This window comes from Oncorhynchus masou, unplaced genomic scaffold (assembly GCF_036934945.1).
Source record: "Oncorhynchus masou masou isolate Uvic2021 unplaced genomic scaffold, UVic_Omas_1.1 unplaced_scaffold_518, whole genome shotgun sequence".
In the NCBI taxonomy this organism is placed as follows: Eukaryota; Metazoa; Chordata; class Actinopteri; order Salmoniformes; family Salmonidae; genus Oncorhynchus; species Oncorhynchus masou.
In genome coordinates this window covers 275,518-303,141 of record NW_027011585.1, presented here as the reverse complement: position 1 = coordinate 303,141, position 27,624 = coordinate 275,518, and the positions used below count along the sequence as shown (strand labels likewise).

The following is a 27,624-nucleotide window of genomic DNA, read 5'->3' as shown; positions in this document are numbered from 1 at the left end:
GACTTGTGGGAGACATGTCATGTTGTATATTATCAAACTAAATATGGTGGGAGTCATAGCATGTGTTATATTATCAAACTAAGGCTGGTGGGAGTCATATCATGTATTGTATTATTAAACTAAGGCTGGTGGGAGTCATATCATGTATTATATTATCAAACTAAGACTTGTGGGAGACATGTCATGTTGTATATTATCAAACTAAATAGGGTGGGAGTCATAGCATGTGTTATATTATCAAACTAAGGCTGGTGGGAGTCATATCATGTTTTGTATTATCAAACTAAGACTTGTGGGAGACACGTCATGTTGTATATTATCAAACTAAATATGGTGGAAGTCATGTCATGTGGTGTATTTTCACACTAAGACTGGTTCGAGTCATGTCATGTAAAATATTATCAAACTAAGGCTGGTGGGAGTCATATCATGTATTATATTATCGAACTAATACTGGTGGGAGTCATATCATGTATTATATTATCGAACTAATACTGGTGGGAGTCATATCATGTATTATATTATCAAACTAAGGCTGTTGGGAATCATATCATGTATTATATTATCGAACTAATACTGGTGGGAGACATATCATGTATTATATTATCAAACTAAGGCTGTTGGGAGTCATATCATGTATTATATTATTGAACTAATACTGGTGGGAGTCACGTGATGGCTGACTGTGGTTGACTGATAAAGAGTTTCACTTCTATAATTCACACAGAGACAGGACATTGCATGGAGAAGACACAGCTACAGACGCATATTAGAGCTGATGTACATTACATTACATTTAAGTCATTTAGCAGACGCTCTTATCCAGAGCGACTTACAAATTGGAAGAAGTAGAAGTTACTGTACTTGATCACAAGTGTGTTAGAATGTCAGAGGGAGTCTATCAAAACTCTGATTGTTTTGAAGACGATGAGCCTGATGTAATGAAGAACACAGACATTGATGGCCAATTATATGCCAACGTAAGAGCCTTCAAGTCCAGTACAAGAGATGGAGTTGTTGCTTCAGGTAAGATTGCAAGAACACACACACACACACATACTTTACATAAATCAAATCAAAGTTTATTTGTCACGTGCGCCGAATACAACAGGTGTAGACCTTACAGTGAAATGCTTACTTACAGGATCTAACCAATCGTGCAAAAAAGGTGTTAGGTGAACAATAGGTAGGTAAAGAAATAAAACAACAGTAAAAAGACAGGCTATATACAGTAGCAATGCTATAAAAGTAGAGAGGCTACATACAGACACCGGATAGTCAGGCTGGTTGAGGTAGTATGTACATGTAGATATGGTTAAATTGACTATGCATATATGATGAACAGAGAGTAGCAGTAGCGTAAAAGAGGGGTTAGCATGTGGTGGGTGGAGGGACACAACACAGATAGCCCGGTTAGCCAATGTGCTGGAGCACTGGTTGGTCGGCCCAATTGAGGTAGTATATACATGAACGTTCAAGTGACTATGTATATACGATAAACAGAGAGTAGCAGCAGCATAAAAAGAAGGTTTGGGGGTTGGTGGGGGCATACAAAGCAAATAGTCCGGGTAGCCATATGATTACCTGTTCAGGAGTCTTATGGTTTGGGGCTAAAAACTGTTGAGAAGCCTTTTTGTCCTAGACTTGCAAGCAGTACTCCGGTACTGCTTGCATGCGGTAATAGGCCTTCCTCTGACACCGCCTGGTGTAGAGGTTCTGGATGGCAGGTAGAGGTCCTGGATGGCAGGTAGCTAGCTCCAGTGATGTACTGGGCTGTACGCAGTCAGAGGCCGAGTTTGCGGTCAGAGTTCGAGTAATTGCCGTACCAGGCAGTGATGCAACCAGTCAGGATGCTCTCGATGTTGCAGCTGCAGAACCTTTTGAGGATCTGAGGACCCATGCCAAATATTTTAAGTTTCCTGAGGGGGAATAGGCTTTGTCGTGCCCTCTTCATGACTGTTTTGGTGTGTTTGTACCATTCTAGTTTGTTGTTGCACTACAGCCACGTTGATGAGAATGGGGGTGTGCTTGGTGCTCCTTTTCCTGTAGTCCACAATCATCTTCTTAGTCTTGGCAACATTGAGGGATAGGTTGTTATTCTGGCACCACACGGCCAGGTCTCTGACCTCCTCCCTATAGGCTGTCTCGTCGTTGTCTGTAATCAGGCCTACCACTGTTGTGTCGTCTGCAAACTTAATGATGGTGTTTGAGTCGTGCTTTGCAATGCAGTTGTGGGTGAACAGGGAATACAGGAGGTGACTGAGCACCCACCACTGTGGCGCTCCAGTGTTGAGGATCAGCGTGGCAGATGTGTTGCTACCTACCCTCACCACCTGGGGGCGGCCCGTCAGGAAGTTCAGGATCCATCTGAAGAGGGAGGTGTTTAGTCCCAGGATCCTTAGCTTAGTGATGAGCTTTGAGGGTACTATGGTGTAGAATGCTGAGCTGTAGTCAATGAATAGCATTCTCACATAAGTATATATTTTGTCCAGGTGGGAAAGGGCAGTGTGGAGTGCAATAGAGATTGTATCATCTGTGGATCTGTTTGGACGGTATGCAAATTGGAAATTGGAGTGGGTCTAGGGTTTCTGGGATAATGGTGTTGATGTGAGCCACTACCAACCTTTCAAAGCACTTCATGGCTACGGACGTGAGTGGAACGGCACATGCCCGGAGCACACGTCCTGGTAATTCATCTTGCCCCACAGCCTTGTGTATGTTGACCTGTTTAAAGGTCTTACTTACGTCAGCTACAGAGAGTGTGATCACACAGTCGTCCGGAACAGCTGATGCTCTCATGCATGCCTCAGTGTTGCTTGCCTCGAAGCGATCATAGAACTGATTTAGCTCATCTGGTAGGCTTGTGTCACTGGGCAGCTCGCAGCTGTGCTTCCCTTTGTAGTCTGTAATAGTTTGCAAGCCCTGCCACATAAGACGAGCGTCGGAGCTGGTGTAGTATGATTCAATCTTAGCCCTGCATTTGCGCTTTACCTGTTTGATGGTTCTTTGCAGGGCATAGCAGGATTTCTTGTAAGCTTCCCAGTTAGAGTCCCACACCTTGAAAGCAGAAGCACAACCCTTTAGTTCAGCGCGAATGTTGCCTGTAATCCATGGCTTCTGGTTGGGGTATGTACGTACAGTCACTGTGGGGAGGACGTCCTCGATGCACTTATTGATAAAGCCAGTGACTGATGTGGTGTACTTCTCAATGCTATCGGAAGAATCCCGGAACATGTTCCATTTACCAAATGGAGGGCGAGGGAGAGCTTTGTATGCGTCTCTGTGTGGGGAGTACAGGTGATCTAGAATGTTTTCCCTCTGGTTGCACATTTAACATGTTGATAGAAATTTGGTAGAACTGATTTAAGTTTCCCTGCATTAAAGTCTCCAGCCACTAGGAGCGCTGCCTCTTGGTGAGTGGTTTGATGTTTGCTTATTTCCTTAATACAGCTGACTAAGTGCTGTCTTAATGTCAGCATCTGTCTGTGGTGGTAAATAAACAGCCATGAAAAGTATAGCTGAAAACACTCTAGGCAAGTAGTGTGGCCTGCAATTTATCACAATATACTCTACTTCAGGCGAGCAAAATCTAGAGAATTCCTTAGATTTCGTACACCAGCTGTTGTTTACAAACATGCACAGACCGTCCCCCGTCCCCCCCTCGTCTTACCGGAGTGTGCTGTTATATCCTGCCGGTGCAGCGTATATCCCGTTAGCTGAATATCCATGTCGTCATTCAGCCACGATTCCGTGAAACATAGGATATTACAGTTTCTGATGTCCCGTTGGTAGGATATTTGTGATAATACCTCGTATAATTTATTGTCCAATGATTGCACGTTGGCGAGTAGTATTGACGGTAGCGGCAGCTTTCCCAGTCGCCTTCGCCGTGTCCTGACCAGGCATCCGGCTCTTTGCCCTCCGTACCTGCGTTGCTTCCTCTTGCAAATAACGGGGATGACGGTCTTGGGGTGTTTGGAGAATGTCTTGTGCGTCATCTTTCTTGTAGAAAAAATCATTGTCTAAGCCGAGGTGAGTGATCGCTGTCCTGATATCGAGAAGTTCTTCTTTGCCGTAAGATATGGTTGCAGAAACATTATGTACAAAAAAAGTTACAAATAAGGAAAACACATAAAAAACACACATTAAACAGGTGAGATTTCCATGTAGTGCAATAGCTTTATTTGTCTCAATCCTGGATGATACAGTAAAACACATAACCAAAGATCTTTAATAATTTGTGATTCAGTACATGTTCAGTGGTGGAAGAGACCCTCTGGAGTTGCTGCAGTGTGTCTGGGGCTGCTGTGTGTTCTCCTACTGGCTGGGATCATAGGCCTGTCTGTCTACTGTAAGTTTAGTATGTTTTTACTGAGACTTAAGTAGCCTACTAAATTATACTTACTCATTAATGGTGTTTTAGTTACATGTTTGATGAACTTTCCCTTTTACAGATGGAGTCACTGATCATCACGACTCAACAGAGATAGACCAGCTACAGGACAGCAACAGCCTTCTGACGAAAGAGAGAGACCAGCTACAGACCCGTTACAACAACCTGACTAAAGAGAGAGACCAGCTACAGACTGAGAAAGTTTTTCTTAGCGAGAGGCTTTCCAATCTCAGTGAGTAAACCTACAGTATTACATTTTCATTAATCGCACACACTTTATCGTGTGTCTGTATTATTTTATCCAGTGTGAAAAGATGAAGGAAATTCATGATTTCATCTTGTAGGACAAACCTGTCCTGAATGCTGGCAGAAGTTTGAATCCAGTTGGTACTTCCTGTCTACTGAGACTAAAACCTGGAAGGGGAGCAGAGAGGACTGTCTGGAGAGAGGAGCAGACCTGGTGATCATAAACAGTGATAAGGAACAGGTGAGTGAGTGAGTGAGTGAGTGAGTGAGTGAGTGAGTGAGTGAGCGAGTGAGCGAGTGAGTGAGGGAGTGAGTGGGGGGAGGGGGGGAGAAGCTCTGGGTGTGCAGGTGGTAAATATGATCAAACATATATGCATAAATATTTATCCTTCTCAACAACAGGAGTTTCTCTTCAACCTCAACAAGGGAGTCTGGATTGGTCTGACTGACTCTGTTACTGAGGGGACCTGGAAATGGGTGGACAGCACCCCACTGACCAACCCAAGGTAATATACTATTGCTGTAATAAGACTGACCACCTCAAGGTAATATACTACTGCTCTAATAACACTGACCAACCCAAGGTAATATACTACTGCTATAATAACACTGACCAACCCAAGGTAATATACTACTGTTATAATAACACTGACCACCCCAAGGTAATATACTACTACTATAATAACACTGACCAACCCAAGGTAATATACTACTGCTCTAATAACACTGACCACCCCAAGGTAATATACTACTGCTCTAATAACACTGACCAACCCAAGGTAATACACTACTGCTCTAATAACACTGACCAACCCAAGGTAATATACTACTGCTCTAATAACACTGACCAACCCAAGGTAATACACTACTGCTATAATAACACTGACCAACCCAAGGTAATATACTACTGCTCTAATAACACTGACCAACCCAAGGTAATACACTACTGCTCTAATAACACTGACCAACCCAAGGTAATATACAACTACTCTAATAACACTGAACAACCCAAGGTAATACACTACTGCTGTAATAACACTGACCAACCCAAGGTAATATACTACTACTCTAATAACACTGACCAACCCAAGGTAATATACTACTACTCTAATAACACTGACCAACCCAAGGTAATATACTACTGCTATAATAACACTGACCACCCCAAGGTAATATACTACCGTTATAATAACACTGACCACCCCAAGGTAATACACTACTGTTATAATAACACTGACCAACCCAAGGTAATATACTACTACTCTAATAACACTGACCAACCCAAGGTAATATACTACTGCTATAATAACACTGACCAACCCAAGGTAATATACTACTGCAATAATAACACTGACCAAACCAAGGTAATATACTACTGCTATAATTACACTGACCAAGCCAAGGTAATATACTACTGCTATAATAACACTGACCAACCCAAGGTAATATACTACTGCTCTAATAACACTGACCAACCCAAGGTAATATACTACTGTTATAATAACACTGACCAACCCAAAGTAATATACTACTGCTCTAATAACACTGACCAACCCAAGGTAATATACTACTGTTATAATAACACTGACCACCCCAAGGTAATACACTACTGCTATAATAACACTGACCACCCCAAGGTATTATACAACTGCTGTAATAACACTGACCAACCCAAGGTAATATACTACTGCTCTAATAACACTGACCACCCCAAGGTAATATACTACTGCTATAATAACACTGACCAACCCAAGGTATTATACTACTGCTGTAATAACACTGACCACCCCAAGGTAATATACTACTGCTCTAATAACACTGACCAACCCAAGGTAATATACTACTACTCTAATAACACTGACCAACCCAAGGTAATTTACTACTGCTCTAATAACACTGACCAACCCAAGGTGATATACTACTGCTATAATAACACTGACCAACCCAAGGTAATATACTACTGCTATAATAACACTGACCAACCCAAGGTAATATACTACTGCTCTAATAACACTGACCAACCCAAGGTAATATACTACTGCTCTAATAACACTGACCAACCCAAGGTAATATACGACTGCTATAATAACACTGACCACCCCAAGGTAATACAGTACTGCTATAATAACACTGACCACCCCAAGGTATTATACAACTGCTGTAATAACACTGACCAACCCAAGGTAATATACTACTGCTCTAATAACACTGACCAACCCAAGGTAATATACTACTGCTCTAATAACACTGACCAACCCAAGGTAATATACTACTGCTCTAATAACAATGACCAACCCAAGGTAATACACTACTGCTCTAATAACACTGACCAACCCAAGGTAATATACTACTGCTATAATAACACTGACCACCCCAAGGTAATATACTACTACTCTAATAACACTGACCAACCCAAGGTAATATACTACTACTCTAATAACACTGACCACCAAGGTAATATACTACTGCTATAATAACACTGACCAACCCAAGGTAATATACTACTACTCTAATAACACTGACCAACCCAAGGTAATATACTACTGCTATAATAACACTGACCAAACAAGGTAATATACTACTGCAATAATAACACTGACCAACCCAAGGTAATTTACTACTGCTATAATAACACTGACCACCCCAAGGTAATATACTACTGATCTAATAACACTGACCAACCCAAGGTAATATACTACTGCTCTAATAACACTGACCACCCCAAGGTAATACACTACTGCTCTAATAACACTGACCAACCCAAGGTAATATACTACTGCTCTAATAACACTGACCACCCCAAGGTAATATACTGCTGCTATAATAACACTGACCAACCCAAGGTAATTTACTACTGCTCTAATAACACTGACCAACCCAAGGTAATACACTACTGCTCTAATAACACTGACCACAGTGTAAGGAGTAGGACTGATTCTCTGTGTTGTTCATACTCTAGGTTCTCCACACTCAACTGATAGACCAACACTGACCACAGAGTGAGCGATGATAACTACTCTGACAATAAGGGGCCAATTTTCAGTTCATTCAACCTTTATCTATACAGGTTATTGTCATTAATGGCAGCAGTCAACAAAGTTGAATTTAAACTGAAACATTTCTGTGCATTATTTAGGATTGTGATGTTCTAACCATGATATCTGTCTGTTTACCCTGTAGGTACTGGTATTAACCATAATATCTGACTGTTGTTAACCCTGTAGGTACTGATATTAACCATGATATCTGAATGTTGTTAACCCTGTAGGTACTGGTATTAACCATGATATCTGACTGTGTTTAACCCTGTAGGTACTGGTATTTACCATGATATCTGTCTGTTGTTAGCCCTGTAGGTACTGGTATTAACCATGATATCTGACTGTTGTTCACCCTGTAGGTACTGGTATTTACCATGATATCTGTCTGTTGTTAGCCCTGTAGGTACTGGTATTTACCATGATATCTGTCTGTTGTTAGCCCTGTAGGTACTGGTATTAACCATGATATCTGACTGTTGTTCACCCTGTAGGTACTGGTCTCAACCATGATATCTGTCTGTTTTTAACTCTGTAGGTACTGGTATTAACCATGATATCTGACTGTTTTTAACTCTGTAGGTACTGGTCTCCACATCAGCCTGATAATGGTGGTGGCAAACCAGAATATGGTGAGGAGGACTGTGTTCAGATACATAAAGAACAGAGTTCTCGAAAGTCATGGAATGACATATCATGTCGCAGCAGACTCACCTGGGTTTGTGAGAAAATGCTTTAACATCACCATGACAACCTACTGTAACACATACAGTAGCCTACAGTACACACAACTTTCTCCTTCATTCTCTCTCTCACACACACACCGTCACACACCCTCATTCACACACACGCACGCACACCTGCATGCACGTACACACACACACACACACACACACACACACACACACACACACACACACACACACACACACACACACACACACACACACACACACACACACACACAAACACCTATTGTTGTATTTGTTTGTAGTATCATATTAATAAATGTCCTACTTATTTCCTGTTTGTAACTTCCTGTGTACCAGTAGTTATGTTTCACACATCATCAGGTTCAACATGAGTTCAGTACTATTGACTTTGTGCATTCACATAACTTCCAATTCAAATATATTCTGCAGATATTTACATGCTCCAATTTAGGCCTGGTGATGACATTCTCAACAGTACCAAACCACCATTACATACACTGTATAGGAGGTGACTGTATCACCAATCAATGAGTGTAGTAGAGATATCAAAGGATGTTACCTAAAAAATTTGACAGTCAGTCTGTTGTCAAGCACAATATCAAATGCTCATATTTGATTGTTGTTCCCCGAAATGGGTCCCAAAAGAGCGAAGGGAAGTGGATATTTTCAGTGGTTCAACCAGCTATCACTCAAAAACTCTTCAACCAATCAGGTTGATCCTCACTGGTTAAGCATACCCACCTTCAATATCCACTTGGAGCATTTTGTAGTGTCACATCTATTGTCTGGACATTTTAATGACCCATGTTTGTAGTCCTGGTCCTCCTGAACATGTTGATGTATATTTGGGAGTAAACAGAGGGTCCAAATCAGCAGAAAGGTGAAAGGAAGGAGCAGTTCTGGAAACTCCCTGAATTATCTTGGGGCTGTTACATATGATATTTAATATACATTAACAGCTAGTCTTTGATCTCCACTTCCCCTCTATGATCTATATCTTCTTGGTATGACAGTGTCCTGTCCATCATCACAAATAGCAAGTCCCATTCCCTGGGCAGGAGGACTGTGTTGAGATATACTCTGGACAAGATGACCATGTAGAGACATGGAATGATTTATATTGTTCTGCAGAAAATGGTTTAACAATAACCACTGTAACAATCTCTCTCACACACACACACACACACACATACACATACATATACACATACACATACACACGCACGGACACAAGTATACACACAAGTACGCACACTAGTATGCAAACTTGTTCTATTTTTGTATTAGCATAGCCACAACTACCCGTGTCATATTGTTGATAATTCCCTAGAGTTAACACCGACAGCAGTCACACAGACAGAGACACACAGATGACTCAGAGACAGAGATATCACAAGAAGCAGAGACTTAACGTATAGAGGGCTTGCAGTTGAAGTACGACGCCTCCTGGTGGCCATGTTGGAAGACCACCACATTAATTCTAGAAGCAGAGACTTAATGTATAGTAGACCTACATAGAAAGAAAGACCCAGGCATTGTTAAAGATGTCAAAGGTCATCTATGCTGAACCAGATGGGAACAAGAAGGTCAAGTTTGACAGAGGTGAGATGGAGGAGAGGATTGTGGATATCACGTCAGTGCAGACACCCTGAGAGATGTTGAGACCAGCACCAAGAGAGAACAGTCAGCAGACACTGCTCCTAATAATGGACCAGGAGACAAGCACTCAGGTAACACACACACACACACACAAACACAAACACAAACAACGTAAACGTCTCAGGGAAGAGACCCTTTCTAGTTGCTGCAGTATTTCTGGGGCTGCTGCGTCTTCTACTGGCTGGGATCATAGGCCTGTCTGTCTACTGTGAGTTTGTGTCCAAGTTCATTGATTATCACCTAGTTGTAAGAAGTGCTGGTTACTAAGCCTATTTACCAGGTGTTTTACCTAATAACTATGTGTTTATGCTTTGTAGATAACAGAGACATCACAGATTCTGAGGATAAAAGGAACAACCAGAGTTTTTCCCTTTATAATACTTACACAACTGCAGAAAGAGACCAGCTACAGACCAGATACAACAACCTGACTGAAGAGAGAGACCAGTTACAGACCAAATACAACAACCTGACTGAAGAGAGAGACCAGCTACAGACCAGATACAACAACATGACTAAAGAGAGAGACCAGTTAAAGACCAGATACAACAACCTGACTGGAGAGAGACCAGTTACAGACCAGCTACAACATCCTGACTCAAGAGAAAGGCCATATTCAGGCAAAGATTTTTGTGAGATATAATCTGTGATAAATTATAAGTAAAATAAACAGTAAATATATATCAATGGGTTATATTATATATCAATGAGTATGAAGATACTGGCTATGTTTCTCGATGTGTACACCTTTGCTCTACAACTGAGCAGCATTTTCAAAAGGGATGGGGAAACCTTGACTACAGTTTGTACTTCCTCTCTACTAAGAAGAAAACCTGTCTGAAGAGAGCAGCAATCCTGGTGATCATAAACAGCAGAGAGGAACAGGTGATAGGGAGGGAGGCAGGGAGGTGATAGAGAAGAGAGAGAGAGTTGAGAGAGAGAGAGGGAGGTGAGAGGTGAGAGAGAAGAGAGAGAGAGAGAGAGAGAAAGAGCGAGAGCGAGAGAGAGAGAGAGAGAGAGAGAGAGGGATGAGAGAGAGAGAAAGAGCGAGAGCGAGAGAGAGAGAGAGAAGAGAGAGGGATGAGAGAGAGAGAAAGAGCGAGAGCGAGAGAGAGAGAGAGAGAAGAGAGAGGGATGAGAGAGAGAGAAAGAGCGAGAGCGAGAGAGAGAGAGAGAGAGAGAGTCTCTCTCCCCTTTCGCTATTATTTCCCATAGTTATTATGTTAATGGTTGTGTTGGTTACACTTTTCTGGGCTCCATTATTTACATAACAGATAAGGAATACTTAAAATGTGCATATATAAAATAGAGATATTTTAATTAGAATACAGCCGTAGACAGAAGTCAAAGATCAAACATCAGACATGCAACTGATGTCTCTCCTGAGTTCTGCCCCGAACAAAAGAAAGACGGCATCTTTTATACCCGAGATCAGACCTTATGGTGCGATCTCCTATGTCAAAACCTGCATGTGCAGCTAAAGTTATTCTTAACACAAGGTTTCTCAGAACCTGTCTCAGCAGTATGCAAATCTGCCCTTGTTTTAGAGAAGAACAGACACTGTCTCTCTCTGTCTCGCTATCACCCACAGTACCTTTTCTCACCTTTCCTCACAGACGCTGGGCGGCGGGTTTTGGCAGAGAGCAAGACACAGACAGAGGTTTAATACTCAGCTATACAGTGAGCAAAAGTACAATGGCACGAAAGCAAATTAGTAACAACATAATCAATGGTGGGGGTCTTTAGAAGACCCACAAAATCAACTTTAACCCTTCAGTTGGATAAGGTCCTGAATGGTTAAGTGATGATTCCACCTCGTGGTTAAAATGAGAGATGAACTCACCAAGGAGGTGAAATAATGGTATTACAGACTGTCTCAAAACACACTTGGGAATACAATCCTAGGGGAGGGACCTTGGACCTTCTCTCCCAATAGGGTTGATAGTAGGTGAGGAATTGAAGAAACACAAACTGAGATGAAGAAGAAGATTAAGAAAAAGGCAGAAAGAAAATAAGAATAGTTAGTTTAAGATTTAATAAAAGGAGTGTGAAAACATACCTTACTGGGTACACATTAGTTGAATCAACATTGTATCAATATCATTTCAATAAAATTACGCTGAACCAACGTGGAATTGACATTGACATTGTCTCTGCCCAGTGGGACTTTACTCTGTAAAAAGCTTGTATTAATTGTTTTCATTAGGAACATGTCATGTGATTTGCCATATTCTAACACTGTCTTTTCAAGGCTCTGAAATTCAACTAACAAGGAAACAATGTCCCAGCAGGAGAACTAGCTTCCTGATTGGATGTGATTGGATCAATAAAATAGTGTGACCTGAACACAACAGAGGGTAGATCTAAGAGGCACGTACATGAGCACACAAGCATCCACACACACAAGAAAACATACACAAAGACACAACACATACACACACTTCTGAATAACTCTTCACACTGATGTCAGTATAGATAGAGAACAGACAGTAAAGAAGGCCCTTATAGGGCCATTGGTGGCTGGCCACGGAGCACAAAACATAACGTGACTTCCTTATGAACAATGACACATACAGGCCTTGCAAAGTATAACTTCCAGTCTGATTTTGATTGGATACTTAAAACATTCTAGCAACTGTATAGGACCACAGACAGAGAGCAGAGATCAGAGGTCTACAGTCAATCACGGATTACAAAAAGAAAACCAGCCCTGTCGCGGACCAGGATGTCTTGCTCCCAGTCAGACTAAATCACTTTTTTGCCTGCTTTGAGGACAATACAGTGCCAATGACACGGCCCACAACCAAAACCTGCGGACTCTCCTTCACTGCAGCCAACGTGAGTAAAAGATTTAAACGTGTTAACCCTCGCAAGGCCGCAGGCCCAGACAGCATCCCCAGCCGCGTCCTCAGAGCATGCGCAGACCAGCTGGCTTGTGTATTTACGGACATATTCAATCAATCCTTATCCCAGTCTTCTGTTCCCACATCCTTCAAGAAGGCCACCATTGTTCCTGTTCCCAAGAAAGCTAAGGTAACTGAGCTAAACGACCACCACTTCCGTCTTCATGAAGTGCTTTGAGAGACTAGTCAAGTACCATATCACCTCCACCCTACTTGACACCCTAGACCCACTCCAATTTGCTTACAGCCCAAATAGGTCCACAGACGCCGCAATCGCAACCACACTGCACACTGCCCTAACCCATCTGGACAAGAGGAATACCTACGTGAGAATGCTGTTCATCGACTACAGCTCAGCATTTAACCCCATAGTACCCTCCAAACTCGTCATCAAGCTCGAGACCCTGGGTCTCGACCCCGCCCTGTGCAACTGGGTACTGGACTTCCTGACGGGCCGCCCCCAGGTGGTGAGGGTAGGTAACAACATCTCCACCCCGCTGATCGTCAACACTGGAGCCCCACAAGGGTGCGTTCTGAGCCCTCTCCTGTACTCCCTGTTCACCCACGACTGCATAGCCATGCACACCTCCAACTCAATCATCAAGTTTGTGGACGAAACTACAGTGGTAGGCTTGATTACCAACAACAACGAGACGGCCTACAGGGAGGAGGTGAGGGCCTTCGGAATGTGGTGTCAGGAAAATAACCTCACACTCAACGTCAACAAAACAAAGGACATGATTGTGGACTTCATGAAACAGCAGAGGGAGCACCCCCCTATCCACATCAACGGGACAGTAGTGGAGATGGTAGTAAGTTTTAAGTTCCTCGGCATACACATCACGGACAAACTGAATTGGTCCACCCACACAGACAGCGTCGTGAAGAAGGCTCAGCAGCGCCTCTTCAACCTCAGGAGGCTGAAGAAATTTGGCTTGTCTCCAAAAGCCCTCACAAACTTCTACAGATGCACAATCGAGAGCATCCTGTCGGGCTGTATCACCGCCTGGTACGGCAACTGCTCCGCCCACAACCGTAAGGCTCTCCAGAGGGTAGTGAGGTCTGCACAACGCGTCACCGGGGGCAAACTACCTGCCCTCCAGGACACCTACACCACCCGATGTTACAGGAAGGCCACAAAGATCATCAAGGACAACAACCACCCGAGCCACTGACTGTTCACCCCGCTATCATCCAGAAGGCGAGGTCAGTACAGGAGCATCAAAGCAAGGACCGAGAGACTGAAAAACAGCTTATATTTCAAGGCCATCAGACTGTTAAACAGCCACCACTAACATTGAGTGGCTGCTGCCAACACACTGACTCAACTCCAGCCACTTTAATAACAGAAATTGATGGAAATTGATGTAAAAATATATCACTAGCCACTTTAAACAATGCTACTTAACATAATGTTTACATACCCTACATTACTCATCTCATATGTATATGTATATACTGTACTCTATATCATCTACTGCATCTTTATGCAATACAGGTATCACTAGCCACTTTAAACTATGCCACTTTGTTTACATACCCTATATTACTCATCTCATATGTATATACTGTACTCGATACCATCTACTGCATCTTGCCTATGCTGTTCTGTACCATCATTCACTTATATATCTTTATGTACATATTCTTTATCCCTTTACACTTGTGTGTATAAGGTAGTAGTTTTGGAATTGTTAGGCTAGATTACTCGTTGGTTATTACTGCATTGTCGGAACTAGAAGCACAAGCATTTCGCTATGCTCGCATTAACATCTGCTAACCATGTGTATGTGACAAATAAATGTTGATTTGATTTGACTACAAGTCAGTACAGTTAGAATCATACAATAGATATTACCATTAGGAGTCAGTTAGAAAGGTAATCATACAGTAGATATTACCATTAGGAGACAGTTAGAAAGGTAATCATACAGTAGATATTACCATTAGGAGACAGTTAGAAAGGTAATCATACAGTAGATATTACCATTAGGAGACAGTTAGAAAGGTAATCATACAGTAGATATTACCATTAGGAGACAGTTAGAAAGGTAATCATACAGTAGATATTACCATTAGGAGACAGTTAGAAAGGTAATCATACAGTAGATATTACCATTAGGAGACAGTTAGAAAGGTAATCATACAGTAGATATTACCATTAGGAGTCAGTTAGAAAGGTAATCATACAGTAGATATTACCATTAGGAGACAGTTAGAAAGGTAATCATACAGTAGATATTACCATTAGGAGACAGTTAGAAAGGTAATCATACAGTAGATATTACCATTAGGAGTCAGTTAGAAAGGTAATCATACAGTAGATATTACCATTAGGAGTCAGTTAGAAAGGTAATCATACAGTAGATATTACCATTAGGAGACAGTTAGAAAGGTAATCATACAGTAGATATTACCATTAGGAGTCAGTTAGAAAGGTAATCATACAGTAGATATTACCATTAGGAGACAGTTAGAAAGGTAATCATACAGTAGATATTACCATTAGGAGACAGTTAGAAAGGTAATCATACAGTAGATATTACCATTAGGAGACAGTTAGAAAGGTAATCATACAGTAGATATTACCATTAGGAGACAGTTAGAAAGGTAATCATACAGTAGATATTACCATTAGGAGACAGTTAGAAAGGTAATCATACAGTAGATATTACCATTAGGAGACAGTTAGAAAGGTAATCATACAGTAGATATTACCATTAGGAGTCAGTTAGAAAGGTAATCATACAGTAGATATTACCATTAGGAGACAGTTAGAAAGGTAATCATACAGTAGATATTACCATTAGGAGACAGTTAGAAAGGTAATCATACAGTAGATATTACCATTAGGAGTCAGTTAGAAAGGTAATCATACAGTAGATATTACCATTAGGAGACAGTTAGAAAGGTAATCATACAGTTAATTAAGATTAGTTAAGATGGATTACTACTCAATTGTATATATATATATTTGCATCTTTCTTCGCATATCTTTTATATATTTTCTTTAAAAAAAAATCAACTTCAAAACACTCTCCTGCAACCCGCCTCACCAATTAAAAATAAACATGTATTTACCTCAAATCTGAAATTCACAATAGAAGCAAGCCAGAAGCTAACCAGAAACTGGCCAGTTTACTGGCTAACGTTAGCATTCAGCTAACCACAGTTGGTGGCCATCAGCTCTCCTTTAGCTTGAAAAGCTATCACCAGTTTTGTACAACGCGACTCAGACCAGATCATACCGGACCTATTTTTCTCTCCATATCACCGGATTTCAACCGGAAACTCTGGACATTTACACCTGGATCTTGCAGCTAGCTAGCTGTTATCTGTGTGACTATTGGCTTACGTCGATTCCGGAGCAAACATTAATTATTCCGGAGCTAGCCAGCTGAAGAGTTCCATCAGCCACCCCTGGGCTACAATCTCCTATCCGGACCCGTTTTACTGCCGATGCGGAGCCCCACCGAGCCTTCACGACTGGACTACCAACGTTATCTGCCCGAGGGAGTTATCCCACTGGCCCCTCCGCCGTGACTGTTCCTGAACGCCCATCTGCGGCCCGCTAATCGTTAGCTGTCTTGTCGGCTGCTATCTGAATAGGTCTATTGGACAATTTTACTTGGGTCACTATAACTATATCTATTTTGCCATTCGGATTGATCCCCATGCATGTTAACATTAGAAGCCTCCTCCCTAAGTTTGAGTAAAACACTGCTTTAGCACACTCTGCCAACCCGGATGATCTAGCCATGTCTGAATCCTGGCTTAGGAAGACAACCAAAAATTCTGAAATCTCCATCCAAACTACAACATTTTCAAACAAGATAGAATGGCCAAAGGGGGCAGTGTTGCAATCTACTGCAAAGAGAGCCTGCAGAGTGCTGTCCTACTATCCAGGTCTGTACCCAAACAATTTCAACTTCTACTTTTAAAAAGCCACCTCTCTAAAAACAAGTCTCTCACTGTTGCCCCCTGCTATAGACCACCCTCTGCCCCCAGCTGTGCTCTGGACACCATTTGTGAACTGATTGCCCCCCATCTATCTTCAGAGCTCGTGCTGCTAGGCGACCTAAACTGGAACATGCTTAACACCCCGGCCATCCTACAATCTAAGCTTGATGCACTCAATCTCACACAAATTATCAATGAACCTACCAGGTACCACCCCAAAGCCGTAAACACGGGCACCCTCATAGATATCATCCTAACCAACTTGCCCTCTAAATACACCTCTGCTGTTTTCAACCAAGATCTCAGCGATCACTGCCTCATTGCCTGCATCCGTAATGGGTCAGCGGTCAAACAGCCCCCACTCAACACTGTCAAACGCTCCCTGAAACACTTCAGCGAGCATGCCTTTCTAATCGACCTGGCCGGGGTATCCTGGAAGGGTATTGATCTCATCCCGTCAGTAGAGGATGCCTGATTTTTTTTAAATGCCTTCCTCACCATCTTAAATAAGCATGGCTTATTCAAGAAATGTAGAACCAGGAATAGATATAGCCCTAGGTTCTCTCCAGACCTGACTGCCCTTAACCAACACAAAAACATCCTATGGTGTTCTGCATTAGCATCAAACAGCCCCAGTGATATGCAACTTTTCAGGGAAGCTAGAAACCAATACACAGGCAGTTAGAAAAGCCAAGGCTAGCTTTTTCAAGCAGAAATTTGCCTCCTGCAACACAAACTCAAAAAAGTTCTGGGACACTGTAAAGTCCATGGAGAATAAGAACACCTCCTCCCAGCTGCCCACTGCACTGAGGATAGGAAACACTGTCACTACAGATAAATCCACTACAATTGAGTATTTCAACATGCATTTTTCTACGGCTGGCCATGCTTTCCACCTGGCTAACCCTACCCCGGTCAATAGCACTGCACCCCCCACAGCAACTCGCCCAAGCATTCCCCATTTCTCCTTCTCCCAAATCCAGTCAGCTGATGTTCTGAAAGAACTGCAAAATATGGACCTCTACAAATCACCGGACTAGACAATCTGGACCCTTTCTTTCTAAAATGATCTGCCAAAATTGTTGCAACGCATGACGCGTGTCACGCCCTGACGATCGTATGTTTTAAGACTATTCAGTGTTATTGTGAAGGCAATCTGCTGTTCAACCTAAACATAGCGGTCACCCCACCACTGATTTTGTAAAAGTCTGAGGAATGGTGCTGGAGAAATGTAACCACTGTTAAATTCATAGACAGAGCTATGGATGCATCAACGGATCATCCATCAACATTGTAGTTTTATCTGTGTTTTGAGGTTTACATACAGTTTATTTACAATAATGTTGTTTACAAACAATTAAAAACGAAATCTTATATTTTGTGTTCCAATGGGGTACAACTGTTGAATTAAGCTGATGAGGCATTTATAAGTTAGCATCTTTAAGAATGGATTGGTAGACTTGATATCATCAAACAGCTGTGAGAAACTGTGTGTGTGTGTGGTTATGTTTGGTTTTCACCCTCTTATTTGTGTGTGTGTGTGTGTGTGTGTGTGTGTGTGTGTGTGTGTGTGTGTGTGTGTGTGTGTGTGTGTGTGTGTGTGTGTGTGTGTGTGTGTGCGCATGTCAAATCAAATCAAATCAAATCAAATTTTATTTGTCACATACACATGGTTAGCAGGTGTTAATGCGAGTGTAGCGAAATGCTTGTGCTTCTAGTTCCGACAATGCAGTAATAACCAACAAGTAATCTAACTAACAATTCAAACTACTGTCTTATACACAGTGTAAGGGGATAAAGAATATGTACATAAGGATATATGAATGAGTGATGGTACAGAGCAGCATAGGCAAGATACAGTAGATGGTATCGAGTACAGTATATACATATGAGATGAGTATGTAAACAAAGTGGCATAGTTAAAGTGGCTAGTGATACATGTATTACATAAGGATGCAGTCGATGATATAGTGTACAGTATATACGTATGCATATGAGATGAATAATGTAGGGTAAGTAACATTATATAAGGTAGCATTGTTTAAAGTGGCTAGTGATATATTTACATCATTTCTCATCAATTCCCATTATTAAAGTGGCTGGAGTTGAGTCAGTGTCAGTGTGTTGGCAGCAGCCACTCAATGTTAGTGGTGGCTGTTTAACAGTCTGATGGCCTTGAGATAGAAGCTGTTTTTCAGTCTCTCGGTCCCAGCTTTGATGCACCTGTACTGACCTCGCCTTCTGGATGATAGCGGGGTGAACAGGCAGTGGCTCGGGTGGTTGATGTCCTTGATGATCTTTATGGCCTTCCTGTAACATCGGGTGGTGTAGGTGTCCTGGAGGGCAGGTAGTTTGCCCCCGGTGATGCGTTGTGCAGACCTCACTACCCTCTGGAGAGCCTTACGGTTGAGGGCGGAGCAGTTGCCGTACCAGGCGGTGATACAGCCCGCCAGGATGCTCTCGATTGTGCATCTGTAGAAGTTTGTGAGTGCTTTTGGTGACAAGCCGAATTTCTTCAGCCTCCTGAGGTTGAAGAGGCGCTGCTGCGCCTTCTTCACGATGCTGTCTGTGTGAGTGGACCAATTCAGTTTGTCTGTGATGTGTATGCTGAGGAACTTAAAACTTGCTACTCTCTCCACTACTGTTCCATCGATGTGGATAGGGGGGTGTTCCCTCTGCTGTTTCCTGAAGTCCACAATCATCTCCTTAGTTTTGTTGACGTTGAGTGTGAGGTTATTTTCCTGACACCACACTCCGAGGGCCCTCACCTCCTCCCTGTAGGCCGTCTCGTCGTTGTTTGTAATCAAGCCTACCACTGTTGTGTCGTCCGCAAACTTGATGATTGAGTTGGAGGCGTGCGTGGCCACGCAGTCGTGGGTGAACAGGGAGTACAGGAGAAGGCTCAGAACGCACCCTTGTGGGGCCCCAGTGTTGAGGATCAGCGGGGAGGAGATGTTGTTACCTACCCTCACCACCCGGAGGCGGCCCGTCAGGAAGTCCAGTACCCAGTTGCACAGGGCGGGTTCGAGACCCAGGGTCTCGAGCTTGATGACGAGCTTGGAGGGTACTATGGTGTTGAATGCCGAGCTGTAGTCGATGAACAGCATTCTCACATAGGTATTCCTCTTGTCCAGATGGGTTAGGGCAGTGTGCAGTGTGGTTGAGATTGCATCGTCTGTGGACCTATTTGGGCGGTAAGCAAATTGGAGTGGGTCTAGGGTGTCAGGTAGGGTGGAGGTGATATGGTCCTTGACTAGTCTCTCAATGTACTTCATGATGACGGAAGTGAGTGCTACGGGGCGGTAGTCGTTTAGCTCAGTTACCTTAGCTTTCTTGGGAACAGGAACAATGGTGGCCCTCTTGAAGCATGTGGGAACAGCAGACTGGTATAGGGATTGATTGAATATGTCCGTAAACACACCAGCCAGCTGGTCTGCGCATGCTCTGAGGGCGCGGCTGGGGATGCCGTCTGGGCCTGCAGCCTTGCGAGGGTTAACACGTTTAAATGTTTTACTCACCTTGGCTGCAGTGAAGGAGAGACCGCATGTTTCCTTTGCAGGCCGTGTCAGTGGCACTGTATTGTCCTCAAAGCGTGCAACAAAAATTATTTAGTCTGCCTGGGAGCCTGTGGATAGACAGTAGATGTGCATGTGATTGTGTGTGTGCACACATGTGTGTGTGGGTATGTGTGTGTGTGTTCTCACATCAGTGTGTATCTCCTCAGGATCTGAGGATTCAGGTAGAAGACTACAGGATGGTTTCTGTGAGCTTTGGGATGCTGTGTGTTCTACAAGTCACTCTCAACATCTCCCTAAGACTAGTCTGTGAATGTATTGTTCCCTAATCATTCCACTACATTAGACTTTCACAACAAGGTCCTAAATTCAGATGTTATCTGTGTACAATAGCTAAGTTTCTCCTCTGTTACAGACCAGTTACAATACCCTGACTAAAGAGAGAGACCAGTTAGAGACCAGTTACAACAACCTAACTAAAGAGAGAGACCAGCTACAAACCAGTTACAACACCCTGACTAAAGAAATAGCTACAGAGGGAAAGAGATGATTTTGAAGGCTGGTACTACATCTCAACCAGTTCTAAAAACTGGACAGACAGCAGACAGGACTGTATCAACAGAGGAAGGTCCTTGAGGCCTCATTTATCAATACTACTTAACCCATCAGAGTCTAAGCCCTGTTTATTCCAGGGGGAGGCTAACTTCTATTAGCACATACAAACACAATGAATAACAGATTCACTTCATGGAACAACAGACAGTCCAAAGAAATAGCAGAAGGAAGTTTGTTCTGAAATGTCACTATCCACAGGTTAACTGTCAAATCATCTACTGTCTATTCACAGGTTAACTGTCAAATCATCTACTGTCTATTCACAGGTTAACTGTCATAACATCTACTGTCTATCTACAGGTTAACTGTCAAAACATCTACTGTCTATCCACAGGTTAACTGTCATAACATCTACTGTCTATCCACAGGTTAACTGTCATAACATCTACTGTCTATCCACAGGTTAACTGTCAAATCATCTACTGTCTATCCACAGGTTAACTGTCAAATCATCTACTGTCTATCCACAGGTTAACTGTCAAATCATCTACTGTCTATCCACAGGTTAACTGTCAAATCATCTACTGTCTATTCACAGGTTAACTGTCAAATCATCTACTGTCTATCCACAGGTTAACTGTCATAACATCTACTGTCTATCCACAGGTTAACTGTCATAACATCTACTGTCTATCCACAGGTTAACTGTCATAGCATCTACTGTCTATCCACAGGTTAACTGTCATAACATCTACTGTATATCCACAGGTTAGCTGTCATAACATTTACTGTCTATCCACAGGTTATGACAGTTAACCTGTGAATAGACAGTAGATGTTAGGGCAGTTAACCTGTGGATAGACAGTAGATGTTATGACAGTTAACCTGTGGATAGACAGTAGATGCTATGACAGTTAACCTGTGGATAGACAGTAGATGTTATGACAGATAACCTGTGGATAGACAGTAGATGTTATGACAGTTAACCTGTGAATAGACAGTAGATGTTAGGACAGTTAACCTGTGGATAGACAGTAGATGTTATGACAGTTAACCTGTGGATAGACAGTAGATGCTATGACAGTTAACCTGTGGATAGACAGTAGATGTTATGACAGATAACCTGTGAATAGACAGTAGATGATATGACAGTTCATCTGTGGATAGACAGTAGATGCTACCTCTGTCAGCTAGGGGGCACTATTTTTACGTTTGGAAAAACAATGTTCCCAAAGTTAACGACCTATTTCTCAGGCCCAGATGCTAGAATATGCATATAATTGACAGATAGGATAGAAAACACTGTAAAGTTTCCAAAACTGTCAAAATATTGTCTGTGAGTATAACGGAACTGATATTGCAGGGGAAAACCTGAGGAAAATCAAACCAGGAAGTGGCTTCTATTTTGAAAGCTCCATGTGCCATAGCCTGCCTTAGCTCTATTTAAAGGGATATAAACCAGATTCCTTTCCCTATCGCTTCCTCAATGTGTCAACAGTCTTTAGACATAGTTTCAGGGTTTTATTTTGAAAAATTAGCGAGAAAGATAACATCGTGTCAGTGGATAGCTGGGTGTTCGCATGAGTGTTGCGCAACAGAGTGGGGCAGCCATTGTCTCTCCCTCTCCTACTGAAAAAGAGACAGTCGCAGTTGATATATTATTGATTCAATATTTTTAAAACAACCTGAGGATTGATTATAAAAAAACATTTTACATGTTTCTGTGGACATTATGGATACTTTTTGGAATTTTCGTCTGCGTTGTCGTGACCGCTCGAGCCTGTGGTTTTCTGAACATAACGCGCTAAACAAATGGAGGTATTTTGGATATAAAAATAATCTTTATGGAACAAAAGGAACATTTATTGTGTAACTGGGAGTTTCGTGAGTGAAAACATCTGAAGATCATCGAAGGTAAGAGAATAATTTGATTGCTTTTCTGATTTTCATGACCAAGCTACTTTGATGCTAGGTATTCATAATGTTTTGTCTAGTGATCGATACATTTACACAAACGCTTTGATTGCTTTCACTGTAAAGCATATCTTTAAAATCTGACACGACAGGTGGATTAACAACAAGCTCAACTGTGTTTTGCTCTATTGCACTTGTTATTTCATAAATATAAACATTTTTAGTCATTTCTTTTGAATGTGGCGCTCAGCAATTTAGCGGTTGTTGATGAAAATGATCCCGCTAACGGGATGGTTGCGTCAAGAAATTAATCTGCGTATAGACTGTTGATGTTAATACAGTTAACCTGTGGGAAGAAAGCAGATGATATGACAGTTAATCTCTGGATGGACAGTAGATGATATGACAGTTAATCTGTGGATAGACAGTCGATGTTATGACAGTTAATCTCTGGATGGACAGTCGATGTTATGACAGTTAATCTCTGGATTGGGGTATTGTGATGTCATTATGGGGTATTGTGATGTCATTATGGGGTATGGTGTGTAGATTGATGAGGGGAAAAAAACTATGCAATCAATTTTTAGACTAAAGCTGTAAGGTAACAAAATGTGAAACAAGTCAAGGGGTCTGAATACTTTCTGAATGCACTGTACAGTAAATGGTATTTGGTGACCAGTCAAACTCTGGGGGGACGTTTCCTCTAGGTAAGGATCTATGATCAGCAATCCTTCCCCTGATCCTAACCTTAACCATTTGTGGTGGAAATGCAAAACTGACCCAAGATCAGAGTTTAGGGGCAACTTCCCCCTACACCTCCAGCCACAGAGTGAGATCCATAATGTGCCCTCCATTTGAAGGCTGGGGGTGCTGTAAACTCAGTCAGGATATATGTAGTGTATATGTCAATTAACAGAATCCCCATTTATTTTAGCACATCCAAAATTGGGACTCTGTGAATTCACACATACTGTACATCATATAGCATGATTTAGAGTCATATCATGTCGTATATTATCACACTAAGGCTGGTGGGAGTCATATCATGTATTACATTATTAAACTAAGTCTGTTGGGAGTCATATCATGTATTATATTATCAAGGATGGTGGGAGTCATATCATGTAGTATACAGTGCCTTGCGAAAGTATTCGGCCCCCTTGAACTTTGCGACCTTTTGCCACATTTCAGGCTTCAAACATAAAGATATAAAACTGTATTTTTTTGTGAAGAATCAACAACAAGTGGGGCACAATCATGAAGTGGAACGACATTTATTGGATATTTCAAACTTTTTTAACAAATCCAAAACTGAAAAATTGGGCGTGCAAAATTATTCAGCCCCTTTACTTTCAGTGCAGCAAACTCTCTCCAGAGGTTCAGTGAGGATCTCTGAATGATCCAATGTTGACCTAAATGACTAATGATGATAAATACAATCCACCTGTGTGTAATCAAGTCTCCGTATAAATGCAGTTTTATATCTTTATGTTTGAAGCCTGAAATGTGGCAAAAGGTCGCAAAGTTCAAGGGGTCCGAATACTTTCGCAAGGCACTGTATTATCACACTAAGGCTGGTGGGAGTCATGTATGTATTATATTATCAAACTAAGGCTGGTGGGAGTCATATCATATATTATATTATCAAACTAAGGCTGGTGGGAGTCATATCATATATTATATTATCAAACTAAGGCTGGTGGGAGTCATGTATGTATTATATTATCAAACTAAGGCTGGTGGGAGTCATATCATATATTATATTATCAAACTAAGGCTGGTGGGAGTCATATCATATATTATATTATCAAACTTAGGCTGGTGGGAGTCATATCATGTTGTATATTATCAAACGAAGACTGGTGGGAGTCATATCATGTTATATATTATCAAACGAAGACTGGTGGGCGTCACATCATGTATTATATTATCAAACTAAGACTGGTGGGAGTCATATCATGTATTATATTATCAAACTAACACTGGTGGGAGTCACTAATGCTGGTGCAAGTCACATGGTGGCCAGTGTTGCGTTAATTTCCCACTTTGGTTGACTGATAAAGAGTTTCACTACCTAAAGTCACACATACGCAGGACAGTGCAGGGAGAAGACACAGCTACAGACGTATATTAGAGTTGAAGTAAGGAGTAGAAGTTACTGTATTTGAGCACAAGTGTGTTAAGATGTCAGAGGGAGTCTATGAAAACTCAGATGGATTTGAAGACAACAAACCTGATGAAATAAACACAGACATTGATGACCAATTATATGGCAATGTAGGAGCCTTCAAACCCAGTCGAAGTGATGGAGGTGTTGCTTCAGGTAAGGTTGCATGAACACACACACACACACACACCACACAATATATTAAACAGGTGAGATTACCCTGTATTACTAAACCATCATTTGTTTGGTGTGGATGATACTGTAAAACATATTAGATCTTTAATCATTTGTGATGGAGTACATTTTCATTGGTGGAAGAGACCCTCTGGAGTTGCTGCAGTGTGTCTGAGGCTGCTATGTGTGTCCTAATAACCTTGGACAGTCGGTCTTTGTTGTGAAGTTACATATAAGCACAATATCAAATGCTCATATTTGATTGTTGTTCCCCCATATGGGTCTCAAAAGAGTGAAGTGAAGTGGATCTTTTCAGTGGTTCAACCAGCTGTCACTCAAACTCAACCAATCAGATTCATTTAGAGAGAAGAGAGCTGCGGCCAGTTATGTGGCCATCTCATCCTCTCTGGTTAAGCCTTCCCACCCTCAATATCCACTTGGAGCAGTTTGTAGTGTCACATCTATTGTCTGGACATTATAGTGACCCATGTTTGTAGTTCTGGACCTCCTGAACATGTCGATGTATATTTGGGAGTAAACAGAGGGTCCAAATCTGCAGAAAGGTGAAAGGAAGGAGGAGTTCTGGAAACTCCCTGAATTATCTTGGGGCTGTTACATATGATATTTAATATATGTTAACAGCTAGTCTTTGTTCTCCACTTCCCCTCTATGATCTATATCTTCCTGGTATGATAGTGTCCTGTCCATCATCACAAATAGCAAGTACCATTCCTTGGGCAGGAGGACTGTGTTGAGATATACTCTGGACAAGATGACCATGTAGAGACATGGAATGATTTATATTGTTCTGCAGAAAATGGTTTAACAATAACCACTATAACAATCTCTCACAAGCACACAAGTATGCCAACGTGTTCTATTTTTTGCATTAGCATAGCCACATCTACCCGTGTCATATATATGATACTTCCCTAGAGTTAACAGCTACAGCAGTCATACAGACAGACACACAGATGACTCAGAGACAGAGATATCACGAGAAGCAGAGACTTAACGGATAGAGGTCTTGCAGTTGACGTACGACTCCACCTGGCGGCCATGTTGGAAGACCACCACATTAATTCTAGAAGCAGAGACTTAATGTATAGTAGACCAACATAGAAAGAAAGACCCACGTATTGTTAAAGATGTCAAAGGTCATCTATGCTGAGCCAGATATGAACAAGAAGGTAAAGTTTGACAGAGGTGAGATGAAGGAGAGGATTGTGGATATCTATGTCAGTGCAGTCACCCAGAGAGACGGTGAGACCAGCACCAAGAGAGAACAGTCAGCAGAAACTGCTCCTAATAATGGATCAGGAGGCCAGCAAACAGGTAACACACACACAAAAAACATAAAAGTCTCTTGTATGTGTCCACAGAGCCTGATAGCTCAGTGAAGAGACCCTTCCTAGTTGCTGCAGTGTGTCTGGGGCTTTTTTTCTCTCATTTTGTCTGTCAGAGTTGAAGTGTACCTATGATGAAAATTACAGGCCTCTCTCATCTTTTTAAGTGGGAGAACTTGCACAATTGGTGGCTGACTAAATACTTTTTTGCCCCACTGTATTTGCTTCCGTTTAATAAACATTTTTCAGAATGAAATGAATACACCCCTGATCACGTGTTAACACAGTTCACTTTCATAGCAGCCACTTTGTATTCCTTCTCGCAACTATGCGCTCTCCCCCTCTCACCATTTCCCTTCGCGTGTGGACTTCAATGCAAATCACATCAGCTGTGTGTGACCAGCCGAAAAAAACTTTCCAAGCAAATCATATCATAACCGGTACACACAGCCTACATCGTTGTCACCATATTAGCTAAAGTAACGTCATAGTCAACATCAGTGGTGATTTTGCAATGTAAATCTTGGTGGGGAAAAATCTAATTCAAACTCCAGCGAAACCACTGCAAAACACAACACTAAACAATACATTAGTTGGACTATAACTGTGACAAACGGTGCATACAAATTGTTAGGGCCTACATAAAGCTGTCCCAACAGCAGAGTCCCAGCAGCAGTCCCAACACCTTTCCACTGCTACACCTGGCTATCAGCAGAGCCTTGTCTGGTAGCAAAATTTCGCTGGCTGCCTGACCACCACATTAAACTCTGAGCTAGACTGAAACACCTGCAGTTTGGAGCTGCCTTACTCAACAAACCATTTTTGTATGCAGCTTTGTTAACTCATTGATTTCTTTTTAACATTGTTTGCAAACTGATATGCAACACGAATGAACGCCAAAATAACATGCAAAAAAATAGGTCAACTATGAATGATGGGTCACCACTGCAACAGAGGTAGTTTTGTATTGTTCAGTTTCAGGACTTGTGTTTGCAGACTGTCTGATAAAATCTACTTAAACCTAATCAGAGATCTGACTTT

At 41.9% G+C, this 27,624-nt stretch overlaps 1 protein-coding gene across 2 annotated transcripts; it reads left to right on the top strand.

Moving 5' to 3' along the window:
- Window positions 1-741: 741 nt before the first annotated feature.
- Window positions 742-8,700, top strand: LOC135535799 (C-type lectin domain family 4 member E-like). 2 transcript variants are annotated; one of them, XM_064962227.1, is made up of 6 exons: window positions 742-1,026; window positions 4,250-4,351; window positions 4,455-4,625; window positions 4,738-4,880; window positions 5,042-5,145; window positions 8,260-8,700. In XM_064962227.1, exons 1-6 carry the CDS (start codon window positions 885-887, stop codon window positions 8,414-8,416), a joined length of 819 nt encoding a protein of 272 aa, XP_064818299.1. In that variant the 5' UTR covers window positions 742-884; the 3' UTR covers window positions 8,417-8,700. The 2 variants fall into 2 exon arrangements, with proteins under 2 accessions (XP_064818299.1, XP_064818300.1); XM_064962228.1 differs by lacking the exon at window positions 4,250-4,351.
- The last annotated feature ends 18,924 nt before the right edge of the window (window positions 8,701-27,624 follow it).